Source organism: Ammodytes marinus, assembly GCF_949987685.1.
Source record: "Ammodytes marinus genome assembly, chromosome: 15".
NCBI classification, from domain to species: domain Eukaryota; kingdom Metazoa; phylum Chordata; class Actinopteri; order Uranoscopiformes; family Ammodytidae; genus Ammodytes; species Ammodytes marinus.
In genome coordinates, this window is record NC_137219.1 from 16,408,688 (window position 1) to 16,431,886 (window position 23,199).

The following is a 23,199-nucleotide window of genomic DNA, read 5'->3' on the forward strand; positions in this document are numbered from 1 at the left end:
ACCCATTTGGCAATGGCTTGAATGTAACCGAAATGAATTTATATGAAAAAGTTACACACTATTGCTTTAATATTTAATCAGACGGCAATTAATGAATGACGCAGTCAGTGAAAAGAAAGGCAACCATGCAGCTAAAATTAACTGTGCTTTTCGTCCATATTTTATCAGTTCCAGCCTCTCTGCTCTAACAGGGACAGGTTTAGCTCTGAGAGTTGGAAGAAAAAAAAACACGTCTTGACTTTGGCCATCACTGTGAAGAGGCTCTCCAGAGAGGCCGCCCGAAATAGCTGCTCAAGTAGTAGTGGTGACGCAACCGAGCCCATTCTGACTGCAGTCCTCAATTATTGAGTAGCGGAAATACACTACATGGCTGTCATTTTCTGCCGGCGTTTAAATCCTTGGAGATGTTCACTCATGTTCAGTGGGTCAGAGTCAAGCAAAAGGCTCCCAGGTGTCGTGACCCAAACAAGAGTGGTCGTGATATGAAATGCTTTATCATTAACTCTCCAGATCATAAATAATAAGAAAAAGATGGAACGCACACTGACTTTATAGCTTGTCTTGTACCTTGATAGATAGTTAGATTTGGGTTGGTAGATTTATAATACTTCTAAAAGTTTTTCAGATAGGGATATCAGAAATACAAAATAACAAACAATCTGTTAAACTTCTAAACTCGTAGGATGAAGCCTGATGACTTTGGTTGTCCACTGACCACCACTGTACAGCCTTATAGAGATGCCAGCATGGCCTTAGACCCCTAATCTTGTTCACTGATAAAACTAAGTCTAAACAGCTACAGAAGATGAATTTACTCCAGACAGTACAACATCTTTGAAAGACAAAGGCACATTGCCTTAAGACTTTTAGAGGAAAATGGTTGAGTCAACCCTGATTCCTCTATGAAACTAAATGGTAAATATTTATGAATCACATACAACTCTCAATTCCCTTTCCACTCCGCATGAACCTGCGGGTAGGACATTACTTTTTGGAGAATTCATTTTCATCAATAAGAATGGAATTCACTCTCAAATGGCTAACAAGACCAAAATAAAATCAGACGAGCCTCCCGGCGCCGAGTGTCCCTGGGCCGGTGCAGCTTTGCTCTTCAAAGTCCGAGTCGATGATAGAATCATGGAAAGACCGCTGGAGCTTGAAATTCCATTTTAAAGTCTTGTCAATCACACTATCTGTAGTCACCATGGCAACAGCGCAGAGTATGAAGCCAGCCTATTTTACCTGTGTCCAATCGCAAGGCCTTGAGGTTAATGACATTTTACCAGAATGAGTAGGTGGATGAGAGGGATTTCATGCAGGCTTTCTTTGTCTGAGTGTGTGAGTGTGTGTGTGTGCGTGTGTGTTGGCTTTTCGTTATCTTTCCGTTCTTTTGTGTAGCTCATTTATCATCAAGGAATGTCTCCGACAGCACACAGGAGAAACAGATAAACACTCACTTGACCCCAGCAGAGAAGCTGACGACAGGGAAGAAGAGCCCGTCTGTGTTGAAGTTTTCGAACATGCCCTGAACAGGCTGTCCGTTGATCCTGAAGGAGATGCTGGGAGCTCCCAGGTCAAGACAACAGCTCACCACATCCTCTGAGGTCAGGATGTGCTGGTTCAAGGACGCTACCGCCCGCGGGATACGACCTGTTCAGCACACACACACACACACACACATACACACACACATACACACACACACACACACACAAGGATCTGTAAAATATGAAACATTGAATGACGCTGGCACAGATCGCTGCACTTTCACACACACACACACACACACACACATACACACACACAAGGATCTGTAAAATATGAAACATTGAATGACGCTGGCACAGATCGCTGCACTTTCACACACACACACACACACACACACACACTCTGGGCAAAGAGATCACCCCTGCAGGGTAGTGATTCTGTCTAGACACACCCTGCCTCTAGACACCCTGCCTCTAGCACTGGTCAATTAAAAAAATGCCGAAAATGCATTTTTAAGACCTGTACATAGTATTTTTTTTATTTCTAAAATCATAACAGGCTCTATCATAAATCTGTTATGTTATCTTATATGTTGCAAAAAAATAAATAAAGAGCATAACTCTGGCTTTATCCAACATCTAGGTTTTGGGTTTCAAGGAGATGCAAATTCACATATTAATTTATTTTTAATTCAAACATTATTGTAAACAACTGGCAAAGTGCCATTATGATATCGATACGTTTAACATTTGAACTTTTTCACCTGCAGTGTCTCACCTTGAATACTATTATGATATGAGCTAAGCTAACACATCTGCAAAGCACAACATTTTTCTTCCTCCCACTGACCTGACCAGAGGTGGAGTCCGTCAAAACCAAATGAGTACAGGTCATCTCCGACTCCGTTGCCTCCCCATCCCTCTCCTCCTCCAGGGTAGGGAGCGTAACCTTTGGAGTTGGCCCAGCCCACCCTCAGGTGGGAGGGCTCGCTGGTCACAAAGTGGTCCACCTGGTCAATCATCAGCTCATAGTACCACTTCTTATACTGAGCCGCGCCCTCGCTCACCCCCAAGAAGATGTTTGGTCTCATGCTGGTGATGAAATCAAACATGAAAACAATAAGTTATCTTTCTGAGAAATAGATTTATCACATTATTCTCATATCCATTTGTAATATTCATATTAAATAATTTTCTTTTAGAAACTAGTAATAAAAAGTATGCCCTTATGACAAGTTAATTCAATTTGCTGCTAGTATCTGGTTCATGATATTCCTTTAAAGTGTCAATATCATAAAACAAAGCAGGGCAAAGCAGGGCATTTTACTAGTGTCTAAAAAAGATGTTCCAAAGACATTCGGCAGATAACAATTTTAGCTAAAATGCTCTCCTCCTCCTCTCCTCACCAAAAGGCTTCTTTTTATTGTACAAAGACTAAAAGGATTGAGGAAGGATAATAAGAGATCATGGGAGATTTAGGGACCAATTACAGCATGGACCATGTCGTCAAGTTTGTATGATCTTCAATCGACATGTGGTTTGAGATATGTAGGGGAGAACAAGGTAAGAAGGCACACTTTTTACTCTAGTGAGAATTGCTCATCACCTAAACATATTTCAATAGTCATTCCTACATTAAATTGAAGCTTAAGGTGTTGGCTTGAAATGTGTACCCCTCACTTTTTCCATCTTATTGTAATAAAGAAGACATTAATCATCAAAGACACCCTTACACATTGTGACAACCAACCCCATTAAGGGATCGGTTGTCACACACTATGGGGTTGTCTGTCACAATGTTATCTTAATGGGAATAATCTTAAAAAGAAGGCAAGAAAGCAGAACTCAATTTGAAAGTTTAATTGCATTGTCAAGTTGACAAATAGGCCTACATAACTTACTGTAGCCTTGGCAGCTGGTCTAGTTTGGGATGCACTGGGTTGTTTTGATTTTGTTGCCCTTTTTTCTTTTGCATGCTAGCTGCCTTTTCCTGCTCTATTCTCTCCTTCTCTGGGGTGTCAGTGAGGATACAGCTTGACAATTTATTTCGTTATTGGGTTCCTTTTCTGGCTGCAGTCTTTGGATAACATGTGACAACCAACCCCCCAAAAAATGTGATGACCAACCCCAACTTGAATTTCTTGCTAGCATCAAGACCAACAACCATCTGACAACTAATTACCTTGCTAACCACAATCTAAACTATAGTTTACCCTTCACACTTTTTATGGGTAACAAGTGTTTTGTTATAAACCCATTGTGTAAAAGCCTAGAAGAAAAATACTGAGGAGCTAAATATTTTCAATTTGACATGAACAACACAAACAGTCCTCTCACCTCAAATTCAGCAGTCTAACTCCAAGGAAGACTATGTAGGTGACCTCTGATCCCAATTCTGGATATTTACAGACCAAAATTTCACAGACAGTGCCTTCTGGTTCCGAGATATAACGATTGTGACAGCCAACCCGTGTGACATATAACCCTGTTCTCCCCTATGGAATTTCAAACTGAGCCTGGTAGTGCAAAGTGAGCAAATAAATTCAGCTAGGTTTGTGAAATCTGATGTTTTTTTATTCTTTCTGGACTGCATGAGTACTCTGAAACACACATGTTTTTACATCCATTCATACAAATAAAAGAATATTTCTAAGATGTACTTTATATTATACATACAGCTCTGGAAAAAATTAAGAAACCAGTCTGGATTTTTCTTAAATCTTCATCTCTACATGACTTAATGGAAAAGCTCTTAATGACAAGATTCTTATTGTGAATTTGTTAGAAATGTTGTCAGTAGTTTATAGTATAAAACCAAAATGTTCATTTTACTCAAACATATGTCTATAAATAGTAAATGAGAGACACTGAACATTTGGAGTGGTCTCTTACATTTGTCCAGGGCTGTATTTATATACATGTATATACTGTTTGTATCAAAATATCAGAGAAACATGATGTTGTATGAAGGCATGGTGCATGGGTGGCTTTCTAACCTCTGGACGTCATTGACCAGCTGTGTTTGCAGCAGCAGATCTCTCTTGGGCAGCAAGTGATCACAGATTAAGTTCTGGTTGGTCCGCACAGCTACGCCGTTACACACACACAACGAGCAGAGCACATCCAGAATCTAAGAAAATGGAGGCACAATATATCATAACATAGCAAACAACATCAAGAAGAGGTTCCCCCATTAACTGATTATACATTGACCTCATTTTTCCCAATTAAACCCTAGACATATGACTCTAAAACCTCTCTGGAAATGACTAATTATCCTTGTCCCCAATCACTGTCCAGGTTGTTGCTCTGGGGACAGGTTTCTTTTCATGGAACCACTGCATAATTACCCAAAGATGCTTACTGGGGGCAAAAACATGTCCAATAATATCCCTTTGATGTTAGCTTAACAAAGCCGTAGAATTAAATGGGCCGGGGAAGCTCAGCCAAGGGTGACAGGCCAGAGTGGCCGATGCTTTATCACTGGCCCTCTTTTTTCTTCTCTTGCTTCCAGAGCGAAAATAATACATTCAGGGCTGATTTATGGACCCTGGCTCATCTGACTGCCTTGCTCCTCCTGATCTCATTTCACTGTTAAACTGATTGATTTAATGATGAGGACACGCTGCAACCAAACCCCCAGGAGCCTGTGTGTCAAGGATGGCAAGTTTGTACGGCCCGTAGAAGGTTTAGCAGTGCCATGAATAAGAAAAGCTAAAGAGACAAAGAGTTGACACAGAGGCCCAAAGGGAACAGTTATGGAAATGAATCTGAATCCAGTGAAGCATTCCGGTGAGCCTTAATGAGCAAGGAGCTGGAGATGACTGCACTTTTTGGGCGGTTGTCGTGTGCTTCCTTGCTTGACAGAAAGTACTTTGACAACATCCAAGTTACTGGTGATATTTCGGTGTGCGTCTTAGTAGAATGGTTGGACATTTAAAAAAGAAAAATACACTTCTTTTTGTCTAGAAATTTTGCATTTAACAAGGGGTGGCAGGCAACAAGAGGAAACTCGGGCCGAATAGGTCCCACGTTCTGATTGCTTTTCCGTCCATTAGTGGAAAATATCCCTTGATTGGTTCATGTAGTCATCAATCTAGCCTTCAGTCAGAACAGACTTTCCCGACTCTCTGTCCTTTCGTGGAAGGCAGCCCCCAGATTGGTTCATGTAGTCGTTGACGTCAAATGTGAAGCTTGTGAGATATGGCTGGTCTCAGCAGGCTAAATGAAACTACATGAACCAATCAGGCTCTGCCTTCCACTAACGGATGGAAAAGCAGTCTGAACAAGTCCCCTAAATCGGACGTTTTTTGTTTTTGTTTTTTTACCGGGCTCCCCCCCAGGGAGACTGATCTGCAGTAGATTAACGAATGTGAAGCTTGCGAGATCAGGCTTGCTCACTAGGCTAAAAATGTTTTACATTTGGACGGAGCCTTGCTAGCTGTTCCCTCCTCTTTCCAGTCTTTATGCTAAGCTAAGCTAATTGGCTGTGGGATCCAGCTTATGTACAGTCATATGAAAAAGTTTGGGAACCCCTCTCAGCCGGCATTATAATTGACTCTGCTTTCACAAAAAAAATATAAAAGTGGTATGTCTTTCATTTACCAGGAACAGCTAAGTACTGGGATGTTTTCCAAACAAAGATTTTTTGAAAAGCAGTATTTAGTTTTATGAAATAAAATACAATGTGAAAAACTGTCTGTGCAAAAATATGGGAACCCTTGTGGTTTTGTTGATTTTAATGCCTGTAACAGCATGTAAAACTGATGACTTTAAACACAAAGTTGGTTGGATTATGGTGTTAAGCCTTGAACCTCATAGAAATGTCTGTTTAATCATGAAAAAAGGTATTTTAGGTGCCTAAATGCAAGTTGCACTTCTCTTTGACTCTCTGCTGAAGTGAGACAGAATGGGATCATCAAAACAGCTCCCAAAAGATCTGAAAAACAAAGATTGTTCATTGTCATGGTTTAGGGGAAGGCTACAAGAAGCTTTCCCAAAGGTTTCAATTGTCAATTTCGACTGTAGGGAACGTTGTCAGGAAATGGAAGGACACAGGCATAGTGGCAGTTAAACCCAGGTATGGCAGACCAAGAAAAAAACAGGAGCGGCATAGGTGGAGGATTGTGAGAATGGTTGCACACAACCCACAGATCACCTCCAAAGACCTGCAAGAACATCTGGTTGCAGATGGTGTATCTGTACATTGTTCAACAATTCAGCGCAATTTGCACCAAAACATCTGATTTTTATAAAGACCAAATAACTTAATTTTTGTCTCATCAGTCCAAAGCATTTTCTTCCAATATGATGCTGGCTCGTCTAAATGAGCTTTTGCATACTCCATGCAACTGTATCTGTGGCGTGGGCGCAGAAAGGGCTTCCTTCTCATCACCCGGCCATACAGATGTTTTGGTGCAAATTGCACTGAATTGTAGAACCATGTACAGATACACAATCTGCAGCCAGATGTTCTTGCAGGTCTTTGGAGGTGATCTTTGGGTTGTGTGCAACCATTCTCACAATCCGCCGCATATGCCACTCTTGTACTTTTCTTGGTCTGCTAGACCTGGGTTTAACTGCAACTGTGCCTGTGTCCTTCCATTCCCTGACAACGTTCCTTACAGTAGAAATTGACAATTGAAACCTTTGGGAAAGCTTCTTGTAGCCTTCCGCTAAACCATGACAATGAATAATCTTTGTTTTTAAGATCTTTTGGGAGCTGTTTTGATGATCGCATTCTGTCTCACTTCTGCAGAGAGTCAAAGAGAAGTGGAACTTGCATTTAGGCACCTAAAATAAATTTTTTCATGATTAAACAGACCTTTATATGAGGTTCAAGGCTTAACAACATAATCCAACCAATTTTGTGTTTAAAGTCCTCAGTTTTACATGCTGTTACATGCATTAAAATCAGCAAAACCACAAGGGTTCCCATATTTTTGCACAGCCAGTTTTTCACATTTTATTTAATTTCATAAAACTAAATACTGCTTTTCAAAAAATCTTTGTTTGGAAAACATCCCAGTACTTAGCTGTTCCTGGTAAATTAAAGACATACCACTTTTATCTTTTTTGTGTGAAAGCAGAGTAAATTATAATGCCGGCTGAGAGGGGTTCCCAAACTTTTTCATATGACTGTATTTACCTCATTTAAGAATAGCCTTCATTGTTTATCTTCCTTGTTCTAATGTGTGATCAAACTTCATTTTTTTCAGTTTGTGGTTTCTTTCCGCCAAAACTGTTCACCTTTTATTTTACTGCTTGGGTTCATTCAGCCTTCTCCTTGTGCCTCGAGCACATTTCACACACAGAAAATGGAGCCCCTGGACCGACATGCCACTATCTTATATCACATCAGAGACAGTTTCCCCCATGTTAACACAGCACGACTTGCCGGCTCACCTTGTGGTTGCGTCCGTGCTTGTAGAGCAGCGATATGATGGACTTGATGTGTCCTCTCTGGATGATGTTGAGGGCCTCGGGGCTCTCAATTAAAATGCAGTGCAGAACTTCCAGGATGCCTGCAAAGCCGCAAAATTAATCAATTAGTCAAGGGAAAGACACAACAGAGGACATTCGCACAAAGAGACATCCAGTCCACATCGTAGATCAACAGGTAACACTCTAGGAACACTATGCGCTTGTGTTACATTCTTATCCATACATTTCTAAATGTTTGAAAAGTAAACAGTGTCATCTTTGGAGATTTTTTAAGACTCATGTCCCTGTTGAGGAGCGCTGGGTTGCCATTTTTGCGATTAATATTTTTCTGACAGAGAAACTGCGAGTTATCTCACAATGTTCTTTCACTGGGGGGAGAGGGCTCAGTATGTGTGAAAAGGATAACGAGCGTACCTGAGGAAGACTCCAGTCTCTCCAGCTTGCTAACCAGCCAGTCCAGGTTGTTGGAGAACTGGGTGCAGTTGTTTCTGTTCCCTCGAATTAACGCCGCTGAGAGACCAAAAAAAAAGGATAGTGTGCATGGGTTCAACTTTTAAATGGAGGGAAGACATTGTGGTTTTGGACAGTGTTGGACATATCACACTCCATAACAGCAAAGACAATGTCACCTAAGGGCGGACACCTCATTTGAACCCCCATTGCCAAAGAAAGGAGGGTGGTTCTGCTTTGATACCCTTATACATATTCATTTGGAAGAAGCTTACAATAGGAGAGAGGCAATGACATAAGGACATACAAGTAATAATAACACGCAGACAAGCACATCCACCAATGTCGTAGGAAAAAAAAGAAAAAAATATACAACAGGGTCACCCAACACAGATAGACAGGGATGAAAGGAGTGAGGCATCCTAAATCCACTTAGCGCTGGGCTGCAGCAGCAGCAGGTGCGTGGAGGAGGGAACGGGGGAAGAGGGATACGTGGTTGGAACACTAATAGAAGCCAGGAGGTGAAATCAGTGAAAATAAGGGTGTGAAGGACACACTTGGAGGGCAAAATGAGCTTCAGCACAGCAGGGTGAAAGATAATCCTCACATGTGGGCTCATCTACATTCTCTTCTTAGGGGAATTGACACACCCAAGGATGGGTAAATCATGCCTGCTCATAATTTTCACATGTGTTATGTCACAACTGGCGAAGGAAATGTTCCAATCTAACGCTGTATTCAGCAGATACAGGGGAAGACAGCAGAATTGCAGACAGAGAGGAGCAGCAGCAGCAGCAATACTGTACATATATTTCCCCCCCCCTGTCAGATCATTTTAGTGCGATATGTTTATATCTGACAGAGCATATGCTGGCAGTGCAAGAGGTTCAAGGGATTTTGGAAAGGCGGAGCTGGTGACATCATTATGCTCTAGGAACACACACAGCACAGCAATAACAATTGGACAAAAGAGAAAACAGCAGAGTGATAACAATTAACATTCGAAGGCCTATTGGGGACAGCCAAAACTTTGAGTGTGAGTGTGTGTGTGTGTGTGTGTGTGTGTGTGTGTGTGTGTGTGTGTGTGTGTGTGTGTGTGTGTGACAACTGATCTTGTTGGGCAGATGCCCTGGAAGCATAACACATCAACTGGCAAGCTCTTTTGTAGGCAATGGGCCACACGCCACCTAATCTTTTCACAAAACTGTGAATGTGTGCATGTGAAGGATATGGAGGATTTATATACGGTGTGTGTATGTGTGTGTGTGTGTGTGTGTGTGTGTGTGTTAAGCTGTCTGAATAGTGGCAACTTCACAATTCAATACTCCAGTACTGGGCGTCTCTAAATGGCTGGTTAAATACCAGATCAGCACAGTTCTTCATCACCACTGAACCACCACACTTGCAGCCACTTCATCCTCAAAAACAACAACTCTCGTCTCTGTGATTGATTACAGCATTGGATCAGTTTAAGTCTGAAGTGTGTTTCTATGTTTGTGTGTTGGTTGGTGTGTGTGTGTGTGTGTGTGTGTGTGTGTGTGTGTGTGTGTGTGTGTGTGTGTGTGTGCGCGCGTGTCAGACCAGCTTCTTACCCAGCAGCTCGTATAGCAGGTTGAGAATGTCTTTCCAGGCGGCTCCGGCCTCCCACCCGGCGCACTCCCCAAAGTGGGCAGCGCTGTTGTAGACATTGAGCCGGTCGATACAGTTGGACACCAGAGTCAGCATGCCCTGAGAAACGCAACGATCCCACACGTGAACACAGCACAAGCTCATGCGTGCACAGGAAAATAAAAACGGATATGAATTACGTGCATCCTAAACGTTGACATTTAAATAAACATTGAGTTAATTACAAGCACTCATTAGTATGACAACCTCGTTTTTTTCTGCAGCATTCAAACCGTTGACCATCCGGAGCGCAGCCCTGTGGCTCTCTATCGGCCCATTTGCTGGTTGTGTCATGGTGATTTATACGACAGAGAAATATCTGTGGTGATCAGATATGCTAAATGGAGGCCGTAAAAAAAAGACAAAATGGAAATTGCAGATGATTTATAAGGCCTGGGAAAATCATGAGTCAGCTGTCTCTGGTGACAAATTAACCTTCTAAAAGTAAAATATAGGGGTGGGACATGGAAGGGATATTTTAGTATATTATCAAAGAAAGAACAGCGATGAACCGCTGAAATAAGCGTAATTTGCAAATAACCAAACCACCAAAAACGCAAACATATCTTCCAGCTTAATCACACTCATGTGTGTTAGCTTGAGGATACACATAGTAGTAGTAACCTGTCAAATGTGGAATCAACGATTTTTGGAAAATTATGTTGTCAAAATCCCTCTATTAAAACTCCTCAGGATGCCTTACCTGTCCGTACATTGTGTTTACAGAGACTAGGCAGTGTATTAACACTGGAATTTATTTCAGCGCAGGCACACACAGTACGGACAGGTAGCGGAGAGTTAGGAGATATTCACTGATTTTGACAAAAAGTGATTTAGTCAACAAACATTCCTCCAGAATCGCTGACTCCACCTTTATGAGTTGAGGGGAGTTAGGATGGGTGACATCATGGGTCCCCTCAGTGAGACTGGCTGACATTTCATAATTGATGAAAGCAATTTAGCTCCTCGAGGCTTAGCAGAAAGCTTCAGTGCTCGCACGTGCCAGCCTGGGGAAAACTTATAACACCAAAACTGCTGACACTTTCAAAACGCCACGCCTCCGAATACAAGAAGGCATCCAAACACACCGCAAAGAATCAATTGCTTTAACCTTTCATATACTTTGTCTTTTGCAAGTCTGGCGCTGCTCTGCGCTCACTCTTACATGCGGCCACTTACTAAAATTGCCTCCATCACAAGTCAAACTCTTTACCCTTTTTCTTTTTATTATAGTTTTCTGCACAGGGGAACAGCTCGTGTTGTTATGTATTGGTGTTTTCACAGACTGATCATTTTGCCTTCCTTGATGGTGGAACTCACCTCCTGTTTGAAAAGGTTCTGGCGGTTCTTGAGCGAGCGAAGTTTGATCTGTCTCTCTTCGTGCTCCAGCTCGGCGTCAGGGAGCTGGAAATACGTGATGAGGTCATTGAGTGTTTGGAGCACCTCCTCAACGGGCAACGCCAGCAGCACTCTGTTCTTAACTCCCAGACAATCCAGGTCTCTGAGTAGGGCGAGAGAGGGCAGAGCACACACAGAAACATCAACGGTCATTAAGAAATGATTTTATTCATTATGACACAACACTGAATATTGTGATCAGGTATAGTTTTCAGGACACTGTCATTAATCTGCAAATGCAAGAAACCTTGTGGTAAAGACACTCTAATTGTGAGGCTGAACAGACTCAAGGAAAAAGGCTGTGTGATGACTAACACATTGTTTAGCCCACAGGTTCATCCATGCTGAAATGCTGATTTCCGCTGGCCTGCTAAAAATAGCTTCTGTCTAAAGCGTGGGAGGGGGGGGTGCGGGGAGATGTTATGTGTCACGACTGCAGGGGGGGATGCTGACAGTCTCTCACACGCTCCTGCCATGAGTGGCCCGGAGCCCGGGGGAAAGCGAGGCCGTTTTGATGACAAATAAGGGGTACTGGTGGCATCCACTTACGTGCCTCTTTTCATAGCCGACCGTGCGTAGCTGTGCCGCCGCTGCAATGCATGCCAGCTGGAAACGCATGACTGAACCACTGAGTGAACTGTCTGGACTTTTTGGCACCCCACTCACTCAAAACTCACAGCCCCCAGAGCTAAAACTCTCCGCTGGGTGCGTTCACAGTCCGTAGGGGAAGTTACATCACTATTGTGTGGACTGTGTGATGAGAACCCGCGGGACTTTTGAGATGTCTTGCTTCGAGAATTCATCCGTAATTTGGCGGCGTAGTGCAGTCTGGGACTATCGGTTTTATCATCTATATTAATTATGTTCAAGCCGGGCGCATACATAACTTGCACTAGTGACAGGACATTCTGCAGACTACCCTAGTGAAGTGTCTCAAGACGAATGTGGACTGTAATTAGGTTTGATTGGGCAATTTGTGCCATCACGTCACTGCTTGCGTCGGCGAGGAAACGGCAGTGCTACTGTAATGTCTTATCGTAGTACCTGATGAATCGCTTGAAGAGTAACGTGGTGTTGCGGATGATTCGCGCTGCCCGGGACTCCTCGTGCTGACACCGCTGCAGGGTCAAGCCGTCATCCATGTGACCTTCAGAATGTAGGCACGCCTTGAGAGGGCAGGAGGGCAAGAAATAGAAAGAGTGTGAGACATGGCATATAGAAGATATAGGGAAGAAAGGGGTGAAATTACCAAAAGAGGAAGCCATTAAAAGGTGCAGTCAGCGATTCTGGAGATAGCTTCTTGTCAAAATCACTATTGTAAAAATTAGTGAATATCTCCTCACGATCCGCTACCTGTCCGTACTGTTAATACACTGGGCCCCTTGGTTTACATACCCGTATACAGAGCATATGCTGTGTATTAACACCTGATTTTTACTGCACACACAGTACGGACTGGTAACGGCCATCATCAGCCAGATCTGAGCCACAGTGTCTGTAACACAGGTGCTGGCACTGCAGGCTATCTGGACTGTGTTTTCATAGAGGACACATTATCACCAGCACAACTCTATCACTTCTGCAACAGTAGCCAAGGGGGCAAGGCTTCTTATTAAGTTGAGGGCGAGATACGTACTGAACGGACAATCATATTAACTCACTAATCAACTCATCGCCATCAAAACAATTATCCGCTCCAAGGAATCTCATTTATGTATTCATTTTGTTTGTTTTTGGTCCGTGCTCTGCGTCTGAAGACAAAATAACGGTGTGTTGTGCTTTGTGTTTGTGTCTGCAGTGCTCACTCGTCTCTTGAGGGGACCCAGACGGGCAGATTTGACATCAGGTGCCTGGTAGGAGAGCCACAGTCCCGTGGCAACGTGCATGATGAAGCAGAGCGAGTCCCCGTATTTAATCTCCGCCAGCCCCATGCCCTCAATGTCCCGCTTGGGGCTCTGCTCCAGCTTCTCCTGCATAAAATGAGAGAAAAAGGTGTTAAAGCTGGTTGGTGTGTAACGCATGGGCACACTAGCATAACAACCTAGAGCTTGCCCATTTGTTCTTGATCGACCACCAACCCAAATGACAAACGGGTCACGGCTCTATCCATCACACCGCTGAGATGATTGCACTTGTTTTGCTATTAGGATCAGATATAACTGCAAGCCATAATCGACATGGGGGACTCCGGTGATAAATGACTTCGCTTATATTCTATGATGCATGCTTAAAGTCCACATCGGCAGGGTCACTAATTGGCTCACAATCACAGACCCACCGTATCTCCAAGACTCCATTATGCAGAGTCAGGCTAAATGGGCGGTTCAGTCAGTCAAGAGTCTGCAAGTTCAGGTAAATTAACCTCTTTGGTGAAAGCTTTTCACTGGTCCGATAAGTCTTGTAAATTTCATTGTCCTTGGATTTTTTTTTTATAGATTTTCCAGTGCTAAGGGGCTGGGGGAGTAGGCGGGTTCATTTGTAAAAGGTTTAGAGGTGATTCTTGATAACTCCACCTTCCAGTGGTGCTTATAATGAGGGAGAGCGTGTGGTCGATTCCCAACGTGACACACGGGTCACCTTGAGGAATGGTTGGGGGGGGGAGTATAAGGCGGTTGCATACACACACACACACACACACACACACACTCCCCTTTATATCTCTGTGTTCTCACCTTAGAGGCTCTGAAGCAGAAGGCGGTGGCGAGGGTGTCCGACCTCTCTCGGTCTTGCAGCACCAAGCCCCTGTCCTCAGTCAGGGCCAGGTAGTGTCCCGTGGTCAGGTGCCGCAGTCGGAAAGGCTGGCCCCAGCGGATGTGGCTCCCGCTCCAGCTGTCAAGGTCACACCCAACCCACACACACAGTGAAATGATGAAACGCCACGTGAAAACATACAAAGTTGCCTTGGAAAAAGGCTAATATCCTCTAATTAGTTGATCTAAACATCGCTGCCAGCTGTTAATTATCTTAGCGTGCCGTGCGGTAGACAAATTAGCTGAAAACGCTTCCTGTAACTAATTACGCACTTTGTGTTTCTGTTCGGGAAAGTCAAAACAACAACCAAGGTCAAAAACATGGCAGCAGCGATAAATATCATATTTGACACTGGTAGTAGCATTTTCTGTGAGGCTGGTAAATAGCCAGGATCAAGGAGAAAAGGGAAAGGGAAAGGGATAGAGGGAAAGAGAAAGAGTGAGGGAGACAGGAGAATGAAGAGGCAAAGGGGCAACAGTGCAGCATTAAATCACAGGTAGGGCGAGGGAGGAGAAGACAAATATGTGAAGAGGGAAAAAAATAGAAAGAGGCAAAAGCAGAGACAAAGGCAGCATTCCAATACCCATACTTCCCTGCTATTCGGTATGGTAAAAAAAAAATGTAGGATGTCCCAATGCATGTAGTCAGATGCAGCATGCTGAAAAATACCCAGAAGCCCTGCTTATAGATCAGGTCATGATTTTTAGTATGGAAATCAGCATGCTTTTTGGGCAATTCTGACCCACAATTCACTGGGCACCAGAAGGTACGTCACATCGACGGATCCTCCATGTAAAATAACAAACAGCAATGCGACAGATATATAAGCAAGAGGCAAGTTCAGGGCGCTATGTTATGAGGAAATACGTACAAGTACGTCCATAATTTGTGCCTACTGCTTGCCAACTACATACTTTTTATGATCAGCTATGGAGAAAAGTATGTGATTTGGAACACAGGAAAAGAAACAGGTGGGATGAGAAAACAGGAGAATGGTGGAAAATTAAAAAAAAAGACTAAAAGAGGTCAAGGGGCTTTTTTAGAAACAGAAAAGGAAGGGGAGAGATAATGGATCATGTGGAACACAAGCCTACCTGATTCGGAGTGGCTCCAGCCTCCACAAGGACCTGGCCTTTGCGCCGGCTTTACCCGTCTCATAGTTGACTATCCTGGGGGGGATGCCAGAGAAAGCATGAGTGGGTGGTCTGTCTGCGTGAATGCTTTAAAATGTCTAGCCAAACGCCGATGCTGTCAAGGTCATTCATTCTTGCTTAGAAGACATACCACCTCTTTGCTCTCATTTGTCACACCGTTAAGTCACTGCAAGGATGTTCGACATACACACACACGCACACACACACATACTGAATCACAGGCTGTATTTACTCTGCCGGGCGGGCGGCTATACTGTCACATCCTTCAAACAGAGACATGTGCATCCTGATAGCCCCCCCCCCCCCCCAAGCTACACTGTCTATCAGTGATATGGGTGACTGGCTGCAGAGATAAAAGAAATCCCTCATCAGTCCCCCTGTCGACAGCCTGGAGTGTGTGTGATTTGCCCCTAAAAAAATGGAAGACCTCTAAAAAAAAACTTTCTCCGTCTGTTGGATTTCAAGGACAACAGTAGGAGAAAAAGCCAAAGCAGAAAAACGAATATCAAATCCTTCCCTTATGTTTGCCGCGCTCCGTTCTAAAAATAGACACCATGCGTGTGTGCGAGTATGTGTGTGTTGTGCCCAGGAGGAAGACACATCTCCTGGCACCTGGCTGTGTGTGAATGAGCCTTGCCCGCTGTTTTGACCTACTTCAAGCCCAGTGTGCCATTTTTTTCTCCACGGCTCTACCTTATCTGTGTTGGCACCGAGCAGCTATAGTGGAGCTAAAAATAGCACTAGAAGCCATTTATGCTCCCCGGAGAGCCGCTTTTCACACCGGTCAGGGGCATTTCTTTGAAGCGAGGTGTGAGCTCAGGAACCGTGGGTAACTAACAGGTCACTAGATTCTAGTTCCTCGTGTGCTACATACTATAACAGCTTTGCCATCACTAAAGTGTGACCAACCTAAGGCTACGGTGCAATCTCATTTTTTTATTTGAAAGACTCTTGCTGCGTTTCGCACCTTTGCTGCTCTTCACTCTGGTCAGACCCGGGGATGGCCACCACCTCGTCATGTCCGTGGAACAGCCGCATCACATGACCGCCCAACAGGTAGCCTATTGGAGGAGGAAAGAAAGACATAAGACCACTTTTTTTTCCAACATTGAAAAATGTAAAATTCTCTACAGTAGAATCATAAAAAAAATGTGAGGAATTGATGGAAGTTTCGCGTGCAGTCTCCTCTACCTTCTTCTATGTTGCTACCGGAGCAGATGGGATGGACGTTCCACAGGGTTTGCATGAAGGATGCATCCACCTGGATGTTGCCATTGGAGATGGATAAGTGCTGCAGGAAACAGGGAAAGATGACATGCAGCAGGTACTTGTTTGAATACATTCACACCAGTCACAGAACATGGTGTGAACTGTCAAAGGTATAGGCAAAGGTGGAAGCATTTTACATTAGGAGAAATCAGCTCCCTAACAAGAAGCATGATTACCCAGTTACCTGCCTGATTCTACTTTTCTGATGTACAGATTTAAATGATTTAATACAAATAATCAGAATTGAGATTATATTAAATAGAACGGTTAATAGAACGGTTTTCGGTTTGGTAAATAAATCCCTATAGAGGAGAAACCCGATAGCTAACAAGTGTGGGCTCTACAGAATGATCAATAAAAGGATTTCTGATATCTAAATCAAATCAAATGTTGACTTTTTCAGACCAGGTTCAGCTACGTTATACAATCTGAATGATCCAAAATAAAACTCTGATTCATCAAAAAAACGACTTACAGATGCTTTGAGCGTTTGGGGATTTACACCATATGGGGGGCTGTGTGTGTTTGTGTTTATGTTTGTTTGTGTGTGTGTGTGTGTGTGTGTGTGTGTGTCACAACTCCCAAAAACAAACATTGTGACAGCTGTGTCCCGATCGTCCTCTCTCTCCCCCTGAGTCCCTTTGCAGCCTTTAGGTGCTGTCCCTGCATACCAAACTGCGTGGGGCGACAGTGGGGGCAGCAGCAGACCAACAGATTGTCATTGGCGACTGTAAAGCCATCGTGGTCATCTGGCCGCCGTAAACACAGCCTGGCTACTTTCATCAACTTCATGGATCACAGAGGACGTGTTTCTCCCCAGGGTTAGCTTAGCACAGTGCCATGATGCTAACCTCAGAGGGCAGTAACAAGAAGCCTTTTGCTGAAAAGGTCAGCTCAGTAATGCAATAGGAACATTATTTTTATTAATAGCGTCGGGACGAGGATGACAGGAGGAGCGGCTCCTTTTGAAACGGCGCTGGCAGCAGTCAAAAATAATCATAATCCATCAAACAGGACATTTACAGTACAGATGGGATTTTGCTTAATGTAATTCTCAGCGGTCCGGTCCCCCCGTCATCCAGAGGGAAAAAAAGTTGTTGCTTTTTAACGTTAAGCCTCCTGCAAGGGAAAGGTCACGGGCAGAGTGCAGTGTGTGTGGTTAACCGGATTTGGGATAATCTGATATTTTGTCACATCAGGAGAAAGCGGAGCGGGAATGTACTCGGGCTAATGGCTGACAATAAACTTACAAGGTATCGCTCTGAGGACAAGCTGACGAGGATGAGGTCATCGCCAATCCGCACTTTCTCTCCTTCGGATCTCTGTTTGGAGGCAGGGTGGATTGTCCACCAACAGGCCTCACCTAGAGTCACACACACACACACACACACACACACACACACACACACACACACACACACACATTCACATAAATATCACATTTTAATTCAAACAAACCGCTGCTGAACATTGCCACTGCCCAAATGTCATCTGCAATTACTGGCGAGAGGAGGCAAGAAATAAGAATTTCGACACGTGTGGATGCACCATGGCAACAATCTTTCATAGTTCTATTGGCTGCTCAGTGCTCATGCTGCTGCGTGTTATGAAATAAATAATAAAGCAAATAAGAAGCGGGCCCAGGTATCAGGAAACATCTAATTCACTTAATCAAATGCGCAGCAGCGATTGTTATCAGCACTGAAAAAAGAAGCACACATTGCTATGTTTACAGTGGCCCCACAGGGAATATTAACTGAGAAGCTGAAAAAAGCATGTGTGGAGATTTGCTCGTGAACAAAACAGGTGCAAACAGAGAAACAGAGAAAGATGAAGTGAAGGGGTTCGAAGAAAGCAGAGTAAGAAAGAGAGAAAGAGAGATAATAGAAAACGAGAGAGCAAAAACAGGTGGAAAACTGTGTGCGTCTATTACCTGTTGAATCCTCCTGCAGGCCAACATCAAAGGACAGCTTATCCGTCTGTGACCTTGATGTCTTCAAACAGGCCAGGTACTGCGGTCAACACACACACACACACACAGGACAGAGCTGTCACACACTTCTCTCTGCAGAAGCTACTGTACATGGGACTGTCACATACTGCTGTTGCTGATGATGTTAAGATACAACAGCTGTGATCATCAGGAATACTGTATATGACATAAATGCACAATGATTGTGCGCGGCGGTGTCTCACCATCGAGCTGAAGGAATGCCGCAAGAGGATGGCGTGTCCGTAAAGAAGAGTCTTGTGTCCGCCGCTCTGCGCTGCCTACGGAGATATAGTTCACGCACGCAAACACACACACACACAAAGACACACGCACACACACACACACAAAGACACACACAAGCAAGCAAATGCAAAAGTTACATGTCAGCTCGAGCTCATGACAGAAGAGCTCCTGTGGTCTCCCTCTCCAACTGTGTCAATCTACCACCCGACCTCTGGCACTGAACGTTGACCTCAGCGAGGACCTTCTCACCAACAATGTTGAACTGGAGCTGGTGGGGGCAACACATCTCCCGGGGAGGATTTGACACCCCATCTCGTCAGTGAGGAACATGCAATCTGACGTGCCACAGGAGATGGTGTTTTTTTTCTGGTGCCTGTATCCATGAGCGAAACAGGATACGGGGGACATCTTTCCACCACTCTCCACTACGGGAATGTGGGAAGGATGCACACAACTATACTGTCAGTCTCCAATGCAATGTCGACATTGGCAGGGGAGGGACTCCATAGTAAGTGTATGGGGTTTGGGTTAAGATGCGTGAGGGGGAACAAATGACATCTCCACAGGGCGGAGATGCAAAGTGGATAAGGAAAAGGTTTTTTGATGGTTTCCTTCCGCAACCGTGTTACTCACCTTCCTTATGAGCCTCTAGGAAGCATTGAGGTAAGAAAGAGAGTCATTATTCAGAAAGAACTATCGTTCTCCCAAGCCTGCCTGCCTGCCTTGTCCTTATTCTAACCTTTTGGTACGAATAATTCAATTCCTGGAGGCATACAACATTGTGGTCAAGAAGCACATTTTTTGAGAGGGACTAAGGAAAAACAAGTTGACACCCATTTTCTTTTTTGGCATTTTATAAAGCAATGCCATTGGCACAAGACCCAGAAATCATTTCTGAAACAAGGCCAAACAGGCCAAGTTTAACCATAAAAATGTCTCATAAATTCAAACTGCAACCAACGCAATGATCACAAATGATATGCAGTTGATACTTTAGTTGATATTATTTCAAAATTAGAGTCTTATAAATATCCGAGAGACACGTGAATCATGGCGGTTTTCCATGAAAACATCCTACCATGCACAGCCTCTATTTCGCTCTGTTTCATTGTCTATCTCTTTGCTCCCTCTTACTCTATACCCCTCCACCTCCTCGCGATTGGCTACTGCATGGGACAATAGCCGGCCTGTGATTTGATGCAGTTGTGTTGTGCAGACTGCAGTAGTGGGTTTCCAGGCTCCTTTTGTGCTTCTGGCTACTGCTGCTATACGCTGGCTGATGTACTGAGCTTAATGCGGCGAGGCACATCCAGCTGCAGTCACCACAACCAATAAACCCAAGCCTTCGGCGCACTTCCTTATCCCACGGCTGGGCAGTGCATTACACACTGGAGTACAGAGTGGCCCATATCAGTGTGAACAAGCTCCTCTGCATGGGGACACACACACACACATTGCAGCAAAGATTCAATACACCTTGAGGGACTGAAATGTTGTAAAACTGTATGTAAAACTGTATGTCACTCAGCTTATTGAACCATAAAGTAAAAGACTATTGGATTCAAGAGGTATAAGAGAAGAAAAATCCAACTATGTACTGTATCTCCTGTCTAGCTGCTGACCACAAGTATCACATCAATGTAAAGACATGACATTTAGCAAGATGCAGCCTCCTGTTGTGTGAGCCTTGCAAAAGATAACGTGTGTGTGTGTGTGTGTGTGTGTGTGTGTGTGTGTGTGTGTGTGTGTGTGTGTGTGTGTGTGTGTGTGTGTGTGTGTGTGTGTGTGTGTGTGTGTGTGTGTGTGTGTGTGTGTGTGTGTGTCTGCAGTGTTGAGGTCTCTCTCAATAAGGAAAGGGTGTGGACAGGCACAAGCTGACACCAAGCGAATCGAGAAAGAGTTGGCAGTGGTAGGGGAGGAAAAGACACACGGCAGATATTGTCAGACAAGCTCTGTTTCTTTGACGGACTGTTCTCATGGTTTGCCCTTTTGACCAGTGACCCCCAGAGTCAAGCAGGTCAGCCATTTTTTGGATGAGAGATGACAAATACCGTACGGAGCGAAAGCTGGTGGATACGGAGCCTAAATGTGTGTGTGTGTGTGTGGGGGGGGGGGGGGGGGGTTGGCATTAACACTATAGCTGTTAAGGTGGTGTGTCTTCGAAGGTCCTCTTTGCAGGACCCCCTCTGTGTCTCCGTGCCTTCCGGCGAAAACAGGCTGCACTACTGATTTGCTCCAGCCACCGTCTATTGAAAAGCCCATCCGTTCAAAGACATATTGATTGCAGCGCCTCAGCAGAGACATATTCAACCTCCATTTCCCCTTTAATGGTGCTTCCGCCTGTGACATTTCAGCGCAGGCCAAGAATGATAAATAGGCAGACAGTATCGAAAACAGATAAATGTGAGTAGAGAGAAAACATAGTGAAAATGGCCAACATGAGGCATCTAAAAGCCTCCAGGGTATTTGCTACAAAAAGGTGTGAAAGGTTAAGGCTGATATTCTTGATATGAGTAATTCTGCCAACTAGTTTAGTTTGGTTTAGTTTTATTTCACATACAAACAATATAAAAGCATATAGTGATACAACATGTAAGTACATGTGAGGGTGTGGCAGAAACCTGTACAGGCTTGTATGAAAACCACAGCTAAAAAAACATTTGAATGCAATAATAGAACACACTCAAAACAATAGTAAAATAAATACATTAAAAAACATAACAATAATGCAAAACAATACAAAATAATAATACAACATTTTAATTAAATTAAAATACAAAACACTCATATAAATCTGGTTAAATCTGTTACAAAACTATCAAAGTGTAGGGAGTATATACATCTATATATATACAGTATATTAGTATATTATATACATATATATATAAATATATATTGTATATTCAATATATATATGGGGTTAAACTTGAAATTAGCTAACTTGTCTTATTTAAAGCATGAAACCCATCCCAAACTGAGGCCCAACTGAAATCATATTAAGTCATCTCTTATTGCAGTCAAAACATGTCTTGTTAATATTTTTTTTTATGATGAAAATGAGGAAGAAAAGGTTTTTGGCGATCATAATAATCGCTATCCTCTCAGCAGCTGGAGGGCAAGTCTGTGTCTGATTGACAGCAGCTGGCAGGCTGAGCCCTGGCAGGGGAACTGGAGTAGAACAATAAAAAACCTGCACAGTAGCTTACAAGCTGTGGGAAGATGGTGTGTCTTTTAGCAGGCATAACCACAGTATGGACCACACCAATATTAAGAAGATAAATAGGACAATTAAGTGAAAAAGCTAATATAGGTTGTTCTTCAAAGTCTGTGACCATCTGCCTATGATGGAAAGGTGACATTACTGTTTTAGGTGCAAATGTGGTTCAAAAGGAAGGGGTATGATCGGGTGCATGGATAAAACTTCATCAGCTATGGATGGAGAACTAACGGTATTTCAACAGATGGACGCTAAACTAGGGTAACCATTAAATATGGAAAACACCTTTCTCCCTTTAGATTTCTGCATTGTTTCACAAAGGAGAACCCAAGGCAAGTAGTAAAGCAGGTTTATAGATGAGATAGAGTGTATGCTAAAGCAGAAAGAACATGCCATTTCATTTCAGTTGGATTTCAGTGTTATGTTAAGGCATTAAAAAGGGCGCTGGAGCAAGAGGGATGAGATTTAATATGTCCATTCAAGCTTTAATTTAGCGTTTAATATTTTGAGCACCCTTTTTTCCCTGCTGCGCTCATAATGTCCTGCCAGCCAGCCTTTACTCTCCCCGCAGTGGCAGCGGAACCGATTGTCTTGACTTCCGTCATTCCGCTGCACAGACAGTTCGCTGTGGCCACAAAGCTCTACTGTAGCCCTGGAACATCTGTTAATCTCACCATCATTAGCCATGAGGCATGAAAGGGTGAAGTGGATGAAGCCGAGAGCTTTTTTTCCCCACTAAATAACTACATCTTGGTCTTTGACGTTTAGAGCATCTAATAGAGCTAAGAGTGAGCGACTAAGATAAGAGACTGTGTGTGGCAAATGAAAGCTTACCCTATGCAGTGGGGAGAATGCATAAAAACAAATGACCCTGCAATGAGCATGCATCTGAATGCCCCGAGGACAAGACTAATGTTAATCTGACGCTAATCCAGCATTGGTGCCGCTCTATTTCTCCAGGAGTGGAAAGTGAGTTGTGCGAGAGCTGACGTTTGTACAGTAGAAGGAACCTTATTGGGAAGTCAATAGGAAACTCTATTTGTCTTTGTCAGTTTGGTACATGCTTCGCGCACAATCAGTGTACACTAAAGAAATCCATAAAATCATCAGTTATTTCAAAGCACA

The 23,199-nt window shown here is 43.5% G+C and overlaps 1 protein-coding gene across 1 annotated transcript in view; it reads right to left on the reverse strand.

Moving 5' to 3' along the window:
- The window catches only part of LOC307261971 (ryanodine receptor 3), a gene marked incomplete at its 5' end in the record, with an annotated part of 110,426 nt that overhangs the window by 59,572 nt on the left and 27,655 nt on the right, over nt 1–23,199 (reverse strand). The window contains 16 exons of the mRNA XM_080042704.1: nt 1,458–1,650; nt 2,338–2,579; nt 4,484–4,617; nt 7,893–8,011; nt 8,346–8,441; nt 9,974–10,109; nt 11,370–11,520; nt 12,471–12,613; nt 13,253–13,417; nt 14,120–14,276; nt 15,293–15,367; nt 16,320–16,413; nt 16,544–16,643; nt 17,872–17,984; nt 18,555–18,633; nt 18,818–18,892. Coding sequence (XP_079898830.1) covers nt 1,458–1,650; nt 2,338–2,579; nt 4,484–4,617; nt 7,893–8,011; nt 8,346–8,441; nt 9,974–10,109; nt 11,370–11,520; nt 12,471–12,613; nt 13,253–13,417; nt 14,120–14,276; nt 15,293–15,367; nt 16,320–16,413; nt 16,544–16,643; nt 17,872–17,984; nt 18,555–18,633; nt 18,818–18,892 — 2,072 coding nt within the window. The remainder of the gene's footprint in view (nt 1–1,457; nt 1,651–2,337; nt 2,580–4,483; nt 4,618–7,892; nt 8,012–8,345; nt 8,442–9,973; nt 10,110–11,369; nt 11,521–12,470; nt 12,614–13,252; nt 13,418–14,119; nt 14,277–15,292; nt 15,368–16,319; nt 16,414–16,543; nt 16,644–17,871; nt 17,985–18,554; nt 18,634–18,817; nt 18,893–23,199) is intronic.